The following is an 18,418-nucleotide window of genomic DNA, read 5'->3' on the forward strand; positions in this document are numbered from 1 at the left end:
TGTCAATGATTACAGGACTAAACAGTCTGATTGATGGTATTGTTTTCCGTCTTGTTCACTTTAATACAAGTGAATACTTGATTGATAAAAGGAAACTCCCTTTGGATTTGAAGATTTTCTGGTGATGCCTTAGAATTACAAAACTTACTCTTAAAGTTATGTTGTTGGTACTGTTTTGGTAAAGGAAAGATTCCTTTTAATTTTGAACATTTTCTAATTTATTTATTCCAGAGTTACTGGACATGCCTTCAGATTTAAGGTAGTATGCACATGTTTTTGAGTCTAGCTCTATAGTATGCATGTATCAAATAACTACAAAAAGGTTAACATCACACGATTTTTTGTAATAAAAAAATGGACATATCATTAATTCCTGGCCTAGCTGTTTATTTAAAATTCATCAGTGTTAAGGCTTTGACAAGAAAGAGAGCTAAAAATAAGGTAGTTTTTGTATCACAGTTTTTCATATTTTGGTTATTTCTTTATATTATTTTTTACACATAACAGCATCAATATAAACTATATTTGTGGAATTTTCTTGTTGCATTAAAGACCCATTTGTGGCCTTTTTTTTATATAAATAAGGCCGTTAGTTTTCTCGTTTGAATTGTTTTACATTGTCATATTGGGGCCTTTTATAGCTGACTGTGCAGTATGGTCTTGGCTCATTGTTGAAGATTGTACAGTGACCTATAGTTGTTAATGTCTGTGTCATTTTGGTCTCTTGTGGAAAATTATCTCATCTGCTCATTGTTAATCATACCACATCTTCTTTTTTAAATTTGATTGTTGTCTACTCTTTCGTTGGGTTGTTGTCTACTCTTTGGTCGGGTTGTGGTCTCTGATATATTCCCCATTTCCATTCTCAATTTTATATTTGGTATACCATTATATAGGATCCTTTTATGGTCTAATGATCAGATAAGGTTCACCTCATTTCATGGATCAGTGATCAAGTTTAAAGTTTTTGTGGTCAAGTCCATACATGTATCTCCGATACTATAAGCCAGATGTCAACTTTATTCAGTGTATGGAATTGTTGTCAGGTGTACATGTCAGACTGGCAGGTTTCATCTGACCTTAACCTCAGTTTCTATTATAGTTCATTAGTCAATGTAAAATTATCATAATTAGGTCTTTTTCTCAGATACTGTTAGCAAATGGCTGAACTATATTTGGTGTATGGAATGATTGTAAGGTGTTCAAGTTAGTCTAAGGGCTCATCTAACCTTGACCTTGTTGACATGGATCCTTAATATCAAGTTTATGTGATTCTTGTCTTGTGCTACACGAGAGCCTGCATTTATTCAGATTCAACAATAATAAACACATCACATCAGTATTCAAGAAGTGGGGGAAAGAATATATTTTCATGGACACAAGCAACACACCCATGATCATAAATGTTGACTTTAAAGATTTCAGCGTCAATTCAAATAATGCAAATAATGGAAAAGAAGATGAACACATTATACACTAATATATATAACTAAGAATTTAATCAAGAAGGGTACATGAAAGCACAGATTAGGTGTAAAATAATATTTACACATCTGTTCATATCCTTTATTCTGCACTCGTAAATTCCTTACTTTTTTATTGAAAGGAGACTAGCTTTTGTAACCACCTTAATTTCATTAAAGCTTCTGCCTTGTATGAGACCTGTTTGACTTAACCAATGCCTAGGATCTCAATTACAACCAACAGATAATAAAGCTTTGATAATCAATACCATGGACACAGAAGACCCTCTATCCTGACCTTCAGACAACCTTAATACTACCTACCAGTATTTTGCTGTGTCAGTAAATAACAATTATATAGCTGGATTATTATATATTTTATTGATATTTGAGCAATACTTCCATAATACAATGAGCATGCATACACACATGTTACAATAAAATTCTTAAGCTGAAAATAAGGCAAGAAAAAAGAGGAAAACAAAAATTGATAACATTATACTTGGCAAGAAATTGTACCACAGCTAAAAACAAAGGCTTTTTTAGGCAAAACAATGCCCAGAATAAGCAATTTCAACTTATGCAAATTTCCTCATTACCTTAATATTATTTTCAAACAAATTTTATAAAATGTTTGTAATTTCAATTCACCTCTTAATATAAAGAAAATATAATGCTTTTAGTTTTTTGAATTAATCATAATTATAACAACTTTTGTGACCAACTTTGATGGTAGATAAACAAATTTAGTCAACAGTTCATAACTCTGCAAATATATGAATTTCGATCCAGTACAATAACAACACATTTAAAATTTGAATTTTCTAGAGAACTTCTAAAAGTTGCATTGCATTTCTGGTTTATTCACTTTGTTTGTGAAATATATAACACTAGTGACCATATCTCACCATATTCTGATCAACTGAATGACTCTGAAGATTAAGATATTGGAATAGAATTATTTAATTTATATTAACATGATTTTATTTACATTGATTTAGGTACCCTGATTAATTACAATTATTTATTTACATACGAATCGTGACATGATGTTACAATGAGTAAAATGACAATGATCATGTGTCCTATATTTTTTTTATCCTGTTGACGAATTAAATTGTTTATGTTTAATATATCAATAATACCACACTTCTTTGGCTTAAAAATTCACACATAAGTGGAAATACAACATTTATGTACCCGCATTTAAAGTCATGCTTTACCCTTACAGCTATGAATACATGGCTATATAATTATGGTGCTTCTTTGATTGCAGTACTATGTCAAACATCATTTAAGGCTTCTTAATGTTAAGAATTGTTTTATATATCCATGGCAACCTTAATTTCCCTGAGTTTCACGTCATTGACAGTAGTACCTTATGATTGTCTGTAGGTAGCTATTTTTTATTACAATTTTCAATCTTAGAAATGATTTGAATTCCTGATACAATTGTAGTATACCTTGATGCAAAGATTTTAAAAAGTAAATTCAATTTGGACAAAAATTGAATGATCGAATAATTTTAATGATCCCAAGTAAAACATGACTATTAAAAATTTGGCAGTTTGGAAGGTAAAAGGCATTCAAAAATTTTGTTTTAAAAAAATTGTGATAATGGAAATGAAAATTGATTTTTTTAAGACTTTCAACCTTGATATACTAATTATGAGATAATATAATCATCATGATAGATTCTATTTAATTTACTTTTTTTGTGATATCATGAACATGATAATGTGTATGTTCTTAAAGCCTATACTCAATCATTACACAATATCTAGTCAATATACATAGATTTTTCACCAAAGACAATAAACTGTTTTCTAATAAGGAAAAACAATAAGAACTAATTTCCATGAATTTCAGCGCATTTATTAAACTTAAAATTATATTGATGCATAGACTTATTTTCCATCAAGTTACAGGTGTAGACATCATAAAATTTACTTAAATGTAAGGATAATTGGATTCCTTAAGGTCAAGGTCATCTATTATGCTTGGGGGGCAGTTATATCATCTTTGGGTGAATATGCAAAGGATATGCTTGGGTACTCTCATAGGGTACTGCAATAGACCCTCAACTTTGTTTAGGTAACTTACAAATGACCTTTCCTTTCAAAATATCAAACAATTGAATACAAAATTCTGTACTCCTAAAATTAACAAACATTTGATGACTTTTTTTATTTATTTAAAGCAACATTATTTAACTTATTTTATCTATTTCAGAATACTTAGTTTATTTGCTCTTAATTTGATACCTAAAATAAAATTGAAAGCATAATTCTATTTTTATGACCTCTAGCATATATGACTTAGTTTCTTCCTGGTATTTCCTTAAATACCTACTTAAATAGCTTACACCAGACAGTTAGAAAATATGTAGGCAGGATTTTAAAACTTTTCCACCACACCACATGTCACATAACATGATAAATTAATGTGTAAGTTATTACATGAATAAATTGACACAATTTTTTACAAACCAATAAAATGGAGAAATAAGAGGAATGAAGTGAATTGAAAGAATAATTGATAACAACACGAATATTAACATCAATGCCCTATTTGAGAGTCTTGTTGCTTGGTAGTCACAATTCTTACATATTTGCTTTGTCTACAATAATTATCAGTATACATCAAATATTCCAAGATAAGCATCAACATACTTATAAATAGTGTATCAAGATTCTACCTGCCACAAAATACTTTTCTACAACTATAACTACTGACAGACGTGAGCCAGCTAAAACATATTTACTACAACTACATGTACTACAATTGTAAGGCATGAGTCAGCTAACAATAATATTTCTATAATCTCATTCCATTTACAGAGGATGATGCAGTTTGTCTTCAAGCGTGTAAATTATGACTTGACTTTTGGTCAATTAAAAAAAAATCTTTTAATGCCAATGCTGTTGCATCAATCTTACTACTTTTGATACCCATCAATTCTGAAATTTTTAATATAAATAGTTCAATTAAGTTTCTAAATACCAGTATATCCATACTGTTTATGTTGAAAGATGGGTTTGCAGAATCGGATTTAGGCCCCCCCCCTTTTTTGGGAAAGAATTTGGTTGCTTATATAGGGAATCACTGAAGGTTATGCCCCTCTCCTTTCTTCAACCATTATTATAGATTGATTTACCCTACGTCTGTATTCCCATTATCACTTAGATCTAATATCACTAACTTGGTACTTTGTTATTGGCATTCATTTAACACAGAGACAAAGCAAATATGTAATAACTGTCAACTTATAACCAAATGTAAATATATATCTGTACATAAATGATATGATGAGGTCAATTGACAGTGTACACTCGATCACATGGTCATACTGAAATACCCGTAAATTATAATACTGACCATTCACAGGCTTCTTTCATTCTTAATATGTGAGAAATGCAAAAGATTTGAAAATGTAGTCGATAACAAAATAGATATATGAAATGATTAAAATACAATATATAACATTAAATGATCAACAAAAGCATAAAACAAAACAAAGAGCCATTTTATCGTTTACTATTTACAATTATATAAATCTCTATATAAATCTCGAGAAAATAAGTTTGCACTTATATATATCTTTTAATTTTTTGAGAACTTTTTGGATAAATGTTTGAATAGATATCTAAAGCATTTTTAAATGTTGATACAATTTGATAAAGCCGATGAATTAAATTCAACACATTATTTAAAATATGCAAATTTTAAGAACTCAAAAGTTTTGTTTAAACATGAATGAATTTTGAATTGGATATAAAGATATATGTGTATAAATTTATATTCCACAATACTTCTGTTTTAACATAATGTTAAATGGTAACACTCGCGATGAAAACAAGCTTATATACAAAATGTGATGCATGTTTAAGACTAGCACTAATTTCTTATAAGCTACAACACACTATATACTATATAACATATAAAGCTGTATATCTTATTTACAAACAAAACAATGCCTCTAAAATGGAGGATCAATAAAATGACACTTTTTAAAATAAAAGTTTAATTTGACCTGATAATGAAGTTTTAAACTTAATCCTGCTTTATTAAATATGCAGGTGTTTAAAAGCAAACATGACAAATGAAAACCTGTGTAATGATTTACATTTCATTTAGTGTTTAACTTTTTAATTTTTATTATTGAATATAATATGAAGTAGAAGGCACCAACTTCCAATTACAGTTTAAAACTCAGTATTGTTTATGTAATATAACTCATGAATTCCACCTTTGTCTGACTCAGATTTTGAACATGATTTATAAAATGATGGCGACTATAATATCAAGACTAAATAAATTGAGGCAAGATTTCCTTTTTTCTAATGCCAAATTATAAAGGGTCAATATAGGAATAAAGAGTATTGGCTATCATAGTATGTCAAAGTGTACATGATTGGTTGATTGTTGGTTGCTTAGTGTCCAGTGGCAAATATTTCAAATGAAGACCAGGACAAGAAGGATGCAAAAAACTCAAGTTACATTGCAAAGAGACAACTTTTTAATGTCTGTGACACCACAAACAAAACTTCTTTAGATTTATGCTTAAATGGCTAACAGAAGTCAAAAACATTTATTTTTTTAATTTTCTCTTTTTAACCTTGTAGATGTTTGTTACAATAATAAATTCTGCAACATCTGTTGTCTGATTTTTTACATAAAATCATTGAGTGACAGTCAAAATAACATAATGGACATTACAATGACCGTGTTTACAATATAACATGTATTATCTGGATCCAGAAGGTCTAGGCTATAGTAGACTGGGAATATTTCTAATTCTGATTAATTTAATGATACATGTTTCGGATGCAACAGCTGCCACTACGTATACATTTTTTAAAATTTTATTTATAGTATTCAATAGTCCTCTGAAATACTATTATTCATCCACTGATTAAAAATAAGAAAATCTTTAACTTATATTCCACTGCCATTTGCCTACTTTATTAAAATGACAAGACTTTCTCGTCTTTTTGGCATTTTTTATCATCTATAGTTTTTGTAGCTTTGGACTGATATCTGAAAGAATTTTCAAGAAATTATCTAATTGATTTAAAATACTTTTTCATATTCACATTCAAGGCCCTAAAAAAAGGAGGCTTTACTCAAAGTATCCAAAAATCATTTTATAGAAAATTTCAAATTAGCCAAACATAATAGATCTTTGTCAAAACAGTCAACTAACATGATAAAAATATTGTAAAATTCTCACTAGAGGCATTTTCACAATAAATTCTGAAAACAATGAAATATTACGGACTTGAGGATATTAGAGACAAATAGATGGAACATTTAGAGAGATGATATAATGCGTTATTTACAATGGAGAAAACGGTGATTATTTACATCTGAGTCATAACAAATAAGAGAGAGCCAATAACAAAACAAAAACTCAACATTCCTTTCTAAGCATACAGCACATGTTAACAATTAATCAAGAAAAAAAGCAAAATATGTTTGGGAGAATTTAACTTATACATTTAAATTTTTTTTGTTTTGTTTTGTAATTATTTTATGGAGGAGTTTATCAAAAAGGATCCAATCCAGATTTTTTTTTCTTTTGAAATCATTAAAATATCAACTAACCCCTGTTAATAATAAACTTGGAACTCCTGGAGCTTCTACTATAAACTTTTTAAAGATAAATCTCCTTAAAGCAAGAAAAACATAAAATGTTTAGCTTAATCACAAAAATCATATCAATGTCATACAAAAATTCGGTCAAGTATCAATCAACATTTTTGTACTTTTAATATAAATAAAGGATTACATAATGTGCAGCTCATTGCCACGAGTTTAATGCAAAATGCCAAATCAATTCACTCCATATGTTGCATGCATTTTTGCGTAGGATAATTAAAAATTCTGAAAAAAATGTTGGGGAAAAAAAATCAGTCAGAAATCATTATTATGAAGTGTCAAACATGTGCAGAAAGGTTATACATAGATTCTTCATTATTGAAGCTTTTCTTAACAATAACGAGTATAGTCAATATATACAATAATAGAAATCATAAACAAGCTTTAAAATTTTGCCCTATATAATATTTTCATACAGAATTAACACAACAAGCAACATTTTCATATAGAAATAACAAGCAAAGAATATCATTAAAAAAATCACAAAACTTGAGCATAATTTATAACATTTCTTAAGAATAAAAGCTGCAGTTTACGAGAGGTATCTTTCACAATCCTGAAGTATAGAGGTGTTTGTTTCTAATCAAACCATGTTAACTACATGTACTATGCATGAATTTGTTTGTTATGTTTTACAATCCTGAAGCATAAAGTGTGTTTGTTTCTAATCACTATGCATGTATTTATTGTCCCCTTGTTTGTTATGTTTTTGTTGTTGGGTTGTCATCAAAGGATGTATGTGCATTATAATGGATTATTAATTGAATGTTTACTTTTTTATGCTAGATCAGTAGCATGCTCCGTTGAACTTCAGAAACATTAATACATCATATTCCCGAACAAATTTATAGTTATGTTACTTATGTTCATGTAATAAAATTTTAAATAGGAACATATATCATTTTCATTGCAAAAGTATTATGAGGCATGCATGTAAATTTATCAAGAAATGATTTATTGACCAATTTTTACATTTCATTTGTTTCAAAATTCATGTTTCATGACTTGTACTACAGGATAATTAATCGAAAACAAAAAGTGAACTCGACAATAATCATCGCTAACACAATGAATGTTAGAAACAAACCACTCTCATTATTAACTTTGGTTTAAACACAGGTTTTCCCTGATTCATTTAAAAATCTCATTAATTAACTTATTTACATACAAGTTTTTTTCTAAGGCTAATTTTACCATATTACATTAAATTATAAGGCACTTTGGTATTAAAGTTGGAAAATTAAGTCATTATTTATCATAAAATTGAACATTAAAAAAATATCCTCATATTTGACATTAATAATTCAATTTTTCAATTAATAATATATTATCAAATTCCACATAACAACAATTACATGTAGGTTTCTATATTAAAATTAATGACTGACTTTAATATGTCATAATGAGAAACTACCTTACTTTAAGCACTATTTGTGTGTATATATTTGTATAAAAAAATGTAGATATTGTATTTGTAAATGCACAACAGAATTTAAATGCAAACTTTTACTTTTTCAAAGACAACATGGAACATGCAATATTTTTTTTGCAAAAGAAGAACGTTAAACAAAAATGATTGAAACAAGGTTCATTAGATGTTGACATTGAAAATTTAAAAAAAATCTTATCCAATTGAAATGCTTAAAAAAACTATATGGAAGAAAATTTAGCAATGTCAAAAAAGGCAAAAAATCTTGTCTAGGATTGCTAACATTTTGTATGAATTCAAAAATCGGTCATTATAAAGCAGTATATGGAGCATTTCTGAGTAATTTATAAGTTTAATATTCATCTTAATTTATATAATCTTATATTCCATAACTGTCATAAATCATTTGGAAACAATCTTAAAAAGAATTATTTTATATGCCTCATTTTTATTTAAATCTATGGAAAGACCAATTTCTGTTATATCATTAAACAAGACCAGCTGTTGAAGAGTGTGTATCACTCAAGCTTTGATCAAATCGGATTATACAGAAATTACATAAAAAGTTTTATATCTTTCTATAATCAACATAAAACATCTTTGATTCTTAATGACTAGAAAGGGTGATCAACTCTATATATATATATATTGTATACTGAATGTACAATTGGAAATCTTTACATCTTTGTTTCTCAACCTTATATAATTTTGTTCTCATGTTTGAAGGATGAAACATAATCAAGCTGGCTTTCCAAATGTGTCTTCTATTATTTCATCTTTTTCAATTTCTTTTTCTATCATTGAAACTCTTTCGATTCTGATTCCAGTTTCACCTAAAATATAAGAAGAAACATCTGATAAAACTGTCACTTAATTCACCTCCTTGTTTATTTTTGTCACATGATTGGAATAAAACCACAATAATATTTACCACATTTCCATCCTTTATTGTTAACATGTGATGAGAGGTGTATTTATGAAAACATAACACCTTTAGGAAATATACCCACAAATATCTGAAATATTTATTTCTGTAAATGTTTACTAACAAAATAGGCTATGACTATCCTTCTAATTTAATGATGAAACCTTATCATTGGATAGAAAATAGGATTCATCATTTTGATTGGTCAATAATGAGGTCAAGTCTCTAAGTATTGATTTTAGAAGGCAGTAAACAAAAACATCAGGTGAAGATGATTAACAATTTTTCACCTCTGTATGAACTATGTGTACTCATAGAACTACTACTTCTGAATGAAAACCACTAAGGCAAAATCATATTGTTGAAATAGAAATAATTTATAAACCATAGATGTATGTACATCCATGATTTAACAAATCCAGCAATATAAGTAGGCTTTAACTGATTATCCAACTAAATTCCTTAAAAAAACAAATTCTAATACTTCAAATTTTAGGCCGAAATAAGCCCTTATCAGATCTTCTCCTTTGTTATTGATCTAAGTTTGGTAGTAATCAGAACATCAATTTCATAACATGTAGTTGAGGCAAACTGAAGTTAGAGAAAGGAAACAAAAATTTAGTAATTTTTCCATTTGTAAAGGGAAATAACTTAAGAACATGTTTAAAGTGACGCCACAAAATTTCAAATTTGATCTGTGTTTTTTGGTCATGAGCATTGAGTTTAAGTTTCATAACATGTGGTTGAGGCAAACTTAAGTTAGAGAAAGGAAACGTAAAATTTAGCAATTTTTTACACTTTTAAAGGGACAATAATTTTAGAACAGTAAGAGTAAAGCTACTAAATTTCAAATTTGATCTATGTTTTGATTTTATAAACATTGTGTCAGAGACATATAATACTATATGTCTCTAATTGTGTATAAGTTTCATAACATTTGGTTGAAGAGAATAGAAACCATCTCTGAAGGAGGTCCATAAAAACAAAATACCTTAATCATGTTTATTAACAACTGGAAATAAATCAGGAATAGATACATATGTACCTGCATATTGGCAGAAATCTTAATAATATTATATCTCAATTACTGCCTGATGTCTAGTCAGATAAAATCATAAGTACTTATATTATGCCAGGAATTCATACAACTTCTTTGATAATTATCTCATATTAAATCTCTCAGTAAACAAAATTATGTTGCTTGAAATATAACAATTAGGTTGAAAGACAGGAAAAATAAGAATTTTTTTAATAATTCTCCATGTTGAATAGATAACTATAGTGACAATGCTAAGGAATAATTGATGGATTTATTTACTAATAATGATTTGTCAGTATGACTGCAGTGAGTTGCATAAAGAAGTGGAATGCCTTCAACCTGCCAGATAAAATCTAATATAGGAATTTGGTTCATCAACTATGCATACTATTTTTATACTTGAAAGGAGATTTGATTTTTTAATACTTCTTGACATGATTATTAACTGGAGCAACAAGATGGAGGCCTCAGGATAAAGTTAATTGTTTATTCTCTTTCCTTTAGATCCTTTTTCTCGTAATTTTTGTCTAAATTCATCAGAAATGTGTGTGATGTTTTTATTATTATGATTATAAGAAATGCAATAAGATAAGTGAGATAGCATTAAGGATTTTTTTTTATCAGCCTTTTATAAATTTTTAATTATTTCTATCCAATTTGTGTTGTTGTTATCAATTGCAATACTTAATGCAGAAACTTGTGATTTAACATTTTATCAATGAAAGTACAAGGAATTCAATATGTTTTATCTTTCACAAGGTCTTGCTATATTTAAACATGGACCTTATTAGTATGGACCACTAATGTATGTTATCTGAGCTGTTTGACTCAAGGGCATACATGTCTTTCCTGAGGACTCAAATGTAACAGCAACAAAAGTACATTTTATAATTAGTTCCCAGGAATTGGGATGATATATATAGCACTTTTATAAGGTCTGCTGCATAATCTCCATATGTAGATTGGGAATAGTAATGAAAACTAATGATTTAATGTGGGAAAACCTATAACTTCTTTAAAAGAAAAAAATAGAAATTGCAAAATGCAAAATGCCACAAGATACTAAGAATTGGTTGGTATCCAAATTACTGACTTATGTACAGAAGAAGGAGGAAAGTAATATTTTACAATTACATTAAAATTGAGAATGGAAAAGAGGAGAATGTCAAAGAAACAACAACCCAACCAAACAACAGAAAACAGCCCAAGTCCACTAACACCGTCTTCAACACAGGGAGAAAATTTGTTTACTTTGTGTTAACTTGATTATTTTTTTAATCTGTTTACCTACATACACACATATCTATTAAATTACTATAGGATTACATCCTGTTTTCTCAACCTTCTTGATAAAATCCTTCAGCTGTTTAAATCTTGTATTATTAAATTACCCCTGTTCCAGTTATAGACCAGTTTAACATATATTTGGCAAGGCTTCAATGTCTAGCATTCTGATTTTATCAACTTTTCATTATAACAACTTTAAATGGTCATCTTAAGTTCTGATTATAACAGTAATATAACACTTTATACTGAATATTATATCGATAACAAATGTGAAAGGTTTAATAGGTTATACATGTTTTCTTTACCTCATAAGTACATTTTTTGTATAAATATGTTCTGAGTAAATTATATTTGAATTTTTAAATCTAACCATGAAGAAAGACAAACTGCCACATGATTTTTGATCCACTTCAATTTGAATGACATTAATTTTAATGGTACAAATTCAGGACATCTGGGAGAAAAACTTCACGGAATTGTATGTCCATAACGCTTAATTCCAATTGATTCAATGGTTCTCTAGACCAATTTTTTATAAAAATTCTACTCAATCAGCCACTAGAATATTGAAGAAACAGCACCAAGATATCAATTCTAAGAAATTTTTATCAATAAGACAGAATTTAGTCAGCAGCAAAGAAATAATTTCAGACACATATGGCTGAAAATGAAGGTCAAAGGTTATGGTGTAAAATTAATAGTAAAAGGTAAAAAATGCAAGAAACAGCCTGTCTTTATATATTTTTTTCTAAAACATCCTTAAAGCCTGCAGTTCAAGAACTTGATAGTAAAGTGAAAAGAAATATGAACAAATATAAGTTTTTGAGGGTATTTTTTTTATATAAAATATTCCACTGTCCTATTGACAAACATTTTGTTTCAAATTTTTATTGGGGAATGTTGTCATAAATGGACTTTTAATCGGTTACATGTACCTTAAAATGTGACTGTTTGGGCTAGTATGCTCTCATTTAAAAGACATAACGATACATGTATGAACAACCACAATTTTCTGTAATTCTACACATTGGCATTTAGGTGAAACAATTACTGATTTTGGTAATAATACTGGCAAAGATGATGAAGGAAAATTTCCCCCACCAACCTCAGCCAATATCAAAAGTACTTAACAATGACATTATCAGTTCCAATATCCCTTACAAACCTCTTCTGATATCAAAAGTACTTAACAATGACATTATCAGTTCCAATATCCCTTACCAACCTCTTCTGATATCAAAAGTACTTGACATTATCATTTCTAATATCCATTTATCAAAATTATCTTAGTGTTTAGTGCAAGTTATCAATCATTGACCTTCAAATAACAATACAGTAAATACTCATTTTACAAGGTCATTAAATATCAAATAACCCCATCAATATTTGTCATGTCAAAATCTATTTCAACGAAAATTATCAAAAAACAAAGTGAGAAATGGAGCAACAATTGCAAAACAAACAAAATTATGCAATGATTGCATATGTTAACTTATTTATAGAAAAGAGTTCATTGAACTTCAAGGTTATACCATTAACCTAGATTTTATACAGTACACCATGTGAAGAGCAGACAATTCACCTCAATGTGCAATACGCCATTACAGAAACACGCCAAAACTGTGTAAAACATCAAATAATTCAATACCAAGACAGGAAGTTGTTACTATTTTTATAAACTAACTACAGTGCATTTTTTAAATATTTGGATATAAAAATCATCAAAACATGTTACTTCTCCTAAATTAAACAATAACAATAAGGACCTTTGTACCTAATGTTTGTTTTCAGTGCATTGAAAATTTTCACACCAGATATGGCATTCACACCTGTACTAACTACAAAAAACATTTATTTTCAATCACTTCTAAAAGTTAACTTTATAACTTTATACTAGTAATTAGAAATCAAATGAAGCTGGTTAACATGAGGGTATCTACTTTGCACCTTTTTTGACAGTTTTTTCGTCTACATTATTTTAAGAAACAGACAAGTGTTTCCATTCCAGGTTTATTTTGTACATGTATCCTTATTTACTATGTATTTGCACAATTTTATTTCAGAATGCATACCGAATTATTGTGTAATGGGTTTAAACCTGTTACCAAAATCATTCAATAATGAGGAATACCTAAACTGCATCTTCCATTTAAAGCGATCAACTGATGTTTTGTGTTATTTATCCATATTTTTAGAACAATTTGACAATAGTCCATCCTTACTTTGTATTTTGTAATAAAAGGATGTCTGTTACATAATTCAAAAGCTCATTTATAAAAGTTGTTTTTTGTGGACCTTGCATGTGACATCACCGTAAATTCATTTTTTTTTCACTGGATACTAAATCTGTTGATATATAATATGACAGAAGTCAGTTTAGTATAAAATGAAGTATATAAAGCTGTGTTGAAACATGTCCATGGTAGTGAATTATGAGAATTATAAAAATATGAATTGTTTAGTTTCTCAGGAAGTTTTTTGTCGCTTGTTTTGCAAAATAAGTGCAATTTGGGTACTCAGTGCAATTCGGTTTCTGTTATGTATAACATCCTTGGCCTAATAGACTAGATCTTGAATTTTTAAAGTTCGCTGTCCTTATAATTTGTGTTGTAATTTATTTTTCATTTTTTGCTATGAAAACGTGTCTTCTGGTAATAAAAACTTTTAAATTGCGGTTACTGTGGTTAAATCAATTTACAGTAATTCTAACACAGAAGATACAACTATTTGATACTTAATTATTCGTAAACCACAAGGTGTCCCACAAAGATCACCAAGATAACACTGTTCAAATATAACCGAATATTCAATTTCATTGAAAAATTTATTGGCGGGGATCTTTGTATAGATATTTTAGTGAATAAAATTATGGGATTTTTAGTATATATAAACGTATTCATCTCCTAAGATAGTTTTAATTTTAAAAATAAAGCACCTGAGTAGTTTAAAATATTTTGTGTTGTTATTTTGTTCCTAGCCTTTGAGGAAATAAATAATCAGAGGACCTCAATGAATATAAAATGCTTCCTTTCTAACATTTATTATTACTTTTGATTAAAAGATTTTTCTCCTTACTTCAACATATTATTTTCTTTAAACTGCATGACTTTTAATTTTGTGCATGTCAACATTGTTTAAAGTAAGTTTTTTTGTACATATAAAGTATTATACATAAAACTATTTTTCTAAGGCAAATATATCTAAGGCAAATATATAAACTTTGAAAAATAAAATTGGTACACACTTCCTTAAACATTGTTAAATGTGTTTCTGATAAAGACTGTTTTATGAAACCATCTTCCATTGTAGATTTTAGATTTTATGTAGAATTTATTTTTCATTTTTCATTTCCCCCTATCCCCCCTGTTCATAGATACCAGGGACTTGTAACCTTGAAAACAATTGAAACTTTTTCCTGGACAGAATTTGAATAATAAATAGGAATCTTAAAAACTTTGTCTCCCACGAACTGCTAGGACCAGCATGAAACACCATAAATTTTCATACAATTCCAAATTTGTGTTTAAAAAAAACAATGCATTTCCATGGATATTTGATTTCATGGTTTTGTCAAAGTCAACCTATAATCCTATACAACATTTGTACTTTTGACATTGAACATTTAAATTCATGGTTACCCTTTATCTACGAAAATTGATATCGCCATGAATAATAATGAATCCACAGTAGTTATTACGCTCTCCTACTAAGTTGAATATGGTAATTGAGGAATTGCACAAACTTGTAAGTGACTAGCAATTTCACTAACTTCTTTGCTAAATTTGGTTTTTTTTCAACATCAATAATAAGTAACATTCATTTGACCTAAAGTCCTAGTGTGCAGTTAAGTAATATTCATTTGACCTAAAGTCCTAGTGTGCAGTTAAGTAACATTAATTTGACCTAAAGTCCTAGTGTGCAGTTAAGTAAATACACTTTATAAATATCAAAAGAATCATAATAACTTTTGGACAAAATGATCAGAATTGAGTTAAATAAATAAATAGCTGAAACCTATCAAATGACATAAAATATATGACCAGGAGAAAACAATCCAACAACACAAAAAAGATAGTTTGAGTTTTATATCATGTGGTCTGCAAACACGGACAAATGATAGTACATTAAACAAGAATGTGTCCCCAGTACACAGGTACCCCACTTGCACTATCATTTTCTATGTTCAGTGGACTGTGAAATTGGGGTCAGAACTCTAATTTAATATTTAAATTAGAAAGATCATATCATAAGGAACATGTTTACTTAGTTTTAGGTTGATTGGACTTCAACTTCATCAAAAACTGCCTCGACCAAAATTTTTAACCTGAAGCAGGACAGACAAACGAACGACCTGAAGGATAGATGCACGGATGCACAGACGCACGGATGCACAGACCCACAGACCAGAAAGCATAATGCCCCTCTACTATCATAGGTGGGGCATAAAGAGTCAAGCTCAAAACAACTCATGTTTTAAAAAGTTTTGCACAAATTGTAAGCAAATAAAAGGATTCATTCTGGACAATGTCAGTCATTGAATCATGAATCAGAATTTCATCCTAGTAATTATGAACAATGTAAATAGGTGTTATAAGAGCCTTTACCTAATACCCTCAGAGCTTAAATAAATATCACAATGACATTTCAATGTCATATATTGACAGTTTAAGATTGGAAATAAACTCTTTGGTAAAAAAAAAGAAGGGTTTTTCTTAAGTATGACTGATTAATTTTCAGTTCAACCAGAGGGTCTAAACTTTTTAATTTTCTACCATGAAAAAGCTTTTCTTTACAGGTGCTGGTATTCATGGAAAAAGACATTACCATACCATACCATTCTCCCCCTATATTACTTTGATCGAACATACCCCTAAAGCCATACCATTCCCCCTATATTTAGATGATCTAACATAAAACCATACCATTACCCCCCCCCCCCCATATATTAAGATGATCTAACATAAAACCATACCATTACCCCCCCCCCCCCCATATATTAAGATGATCTAACATAAAACCATATCATTACCCCCCCCCCCATCATATATTAAGATGATCTAACATAAAACCATACCATTAACCCCCCCCCCCCCCCCATATATGAAGATGATCTAACATACCCCTAAAACCATACCATTTTTCTCGTCATAAATTGATCCAACAAACAAGCCACCATTTTTTTCGTTGTTAATGATAATGGAGATTGGACATTTAGAATCTTGAACTTCGTCCTCAAAGTAATCGACTACATCCATTTCATTGTTATCTTTGTCCACATGTTTGGCATTTTCATCGATATCTTCGTCAGCATCTAGGTTATCTTTATCAATTTCTTCACCTTCGTCTTGAATTAGAGTCGTATGATTTGACATTCCGCTGTCAGTCTTCTTCCGTCGTGGACGATGTCCTCTTTCACGGCAAGAGTTACAGTTAATAACTTCATCAAAACTATTTCCAAAGTAATATGAAAACTTTGCATATATGACTGGACGAATTGCTAAGTCTACCAATGCTACGATTTCACAATATTTCAAAACTTCAAAAAGCGTATCAATCTGATTATACAGTGCATCACCATCTTCATCTGAAAGTGTCATCGCCGTGGTAATATACTCTCGAGTTTTGTAAAAAATCATTATATAAACTACCTCATTTGGTAATTTGAAAATAGCAAATGTTATTACTAAGATAGTCACCATTTTTGAAAATCTTTGTTCTCTTGAGGAATAACTTTCGTAAAAGAATCTCATGCTTAAGAACTTTGTCACTACATATAAGACACCTATAACAAGTAACGGAATCATATAGGAAAACGAAAATCGTAACCATAATATTCTCTCATCTTCTGGTGTAAGGTCGGAACCTCGTTCAACACATACTTTAAAGTCTTTGTCGTATGATACAGTTTTGAGATTTAGAATGTTTGACAGACAGATTACTATCCATATAACCACACAGCCTATGATGGTGTGGCGAACATATGACCTGGAACGGACACGTTCATTTAACATGATACAACGAATAATGCTGAAAAGTACCAAATGTGCTCCTGCAACATATGAACATACTGATGTCAAATAAAAATGTGCTTTACATAAAGGTGTATTCACTATGCCTTTATGCCCAACTTCATTGAAAATGATATATGGACTTTCCATGATGATATTGAGCAAGTCAGCTACCGCCAATCCTCCGATTGCAATGTAGATTGGAATTCTGGGATATTTTGAGCATATTAATGCTTGGATGACCAGTATGTTACCTAGGATACAGACTATTCCTATCAGGGCTACAACAACGCAGATAACTATCATTGATACTCCCGGACTTTTGTCTTCCTCCCCCTCCATTGCTAATCAGGTTGGCTACAGAACTACAAAAAAAAACCAACACTAATTAAAATCATACAAGATGGGTAAAAACTATAGAATGTTAACATCTGTGCCAATCAACATTAGATTTTCCTCTGATCTTTAGACTTACACTCAGAAACTATTACTGTCAATTCATTATTACTTGTTGAATTCCTTTCTCTGATATAGTGATCTACGAATTTAAGAGTTCTAGGTAGTAAAAATTTTATAGGCTGATAAGCAAAGGAGTAGGTCTGGTAA

General features: G+C 29.4%; 1 protein-coding gene across 3 annotated transcripts in view; it reads right to left on the minus strand.

The window, feature by feature from the left end:
- Window positions 1-1,825: 1,825 nt before the first annotated feature.
- The window catches only part of LOC134716331 (C-X-C chemokine receptor type 1-like), a 30,875-nt gene continuing 14,282 nt past the window's right edge, over window positions 1,826-18,418 (minus strand). For 2 of the 3 annotated variants that reach the window (XM_063579250.1, XM_063579251.1), the window contains 2 exons: window positions 16,939-18,177; window positions 1,826-9,386 (listed from right to left, as the gene is read on the minus strand). In XM_063579250.1, coding sequence (XP_063435320.1) covers window positions 9,292-9,386; window positions 16,939-18,154 — 1,311 coding nt within the window. In that variant the 5' untranslated portion in view covers window positions 18,155-18,177 and the 3' untranslated portion in view covers window positions 1,826-9,291. Of the gene's footprint in view, window positions 9,387-16,924; window positions 18,178-18,418 lie in introns of all 3 variants that reach the window. The other variant, XM_063579252.1, reaches the window with a different exon arrangement.

The sequence above is a fragment of the Mytilus trossulus genome, chromosome 4, assembly GCF_036588685.1.
Source record: "Mytilus trossulus isolate FHL-02 chromosome 4, PNRI_Mtr1.1.1.hap1, whole genome shotgun sequence".
Lineage (NCBI taxonomy): Eukaryota > Metazoa > Mollusca > Bivalvia > Mytilida > Mytilidae > Mytilus > Mytilus trossulus.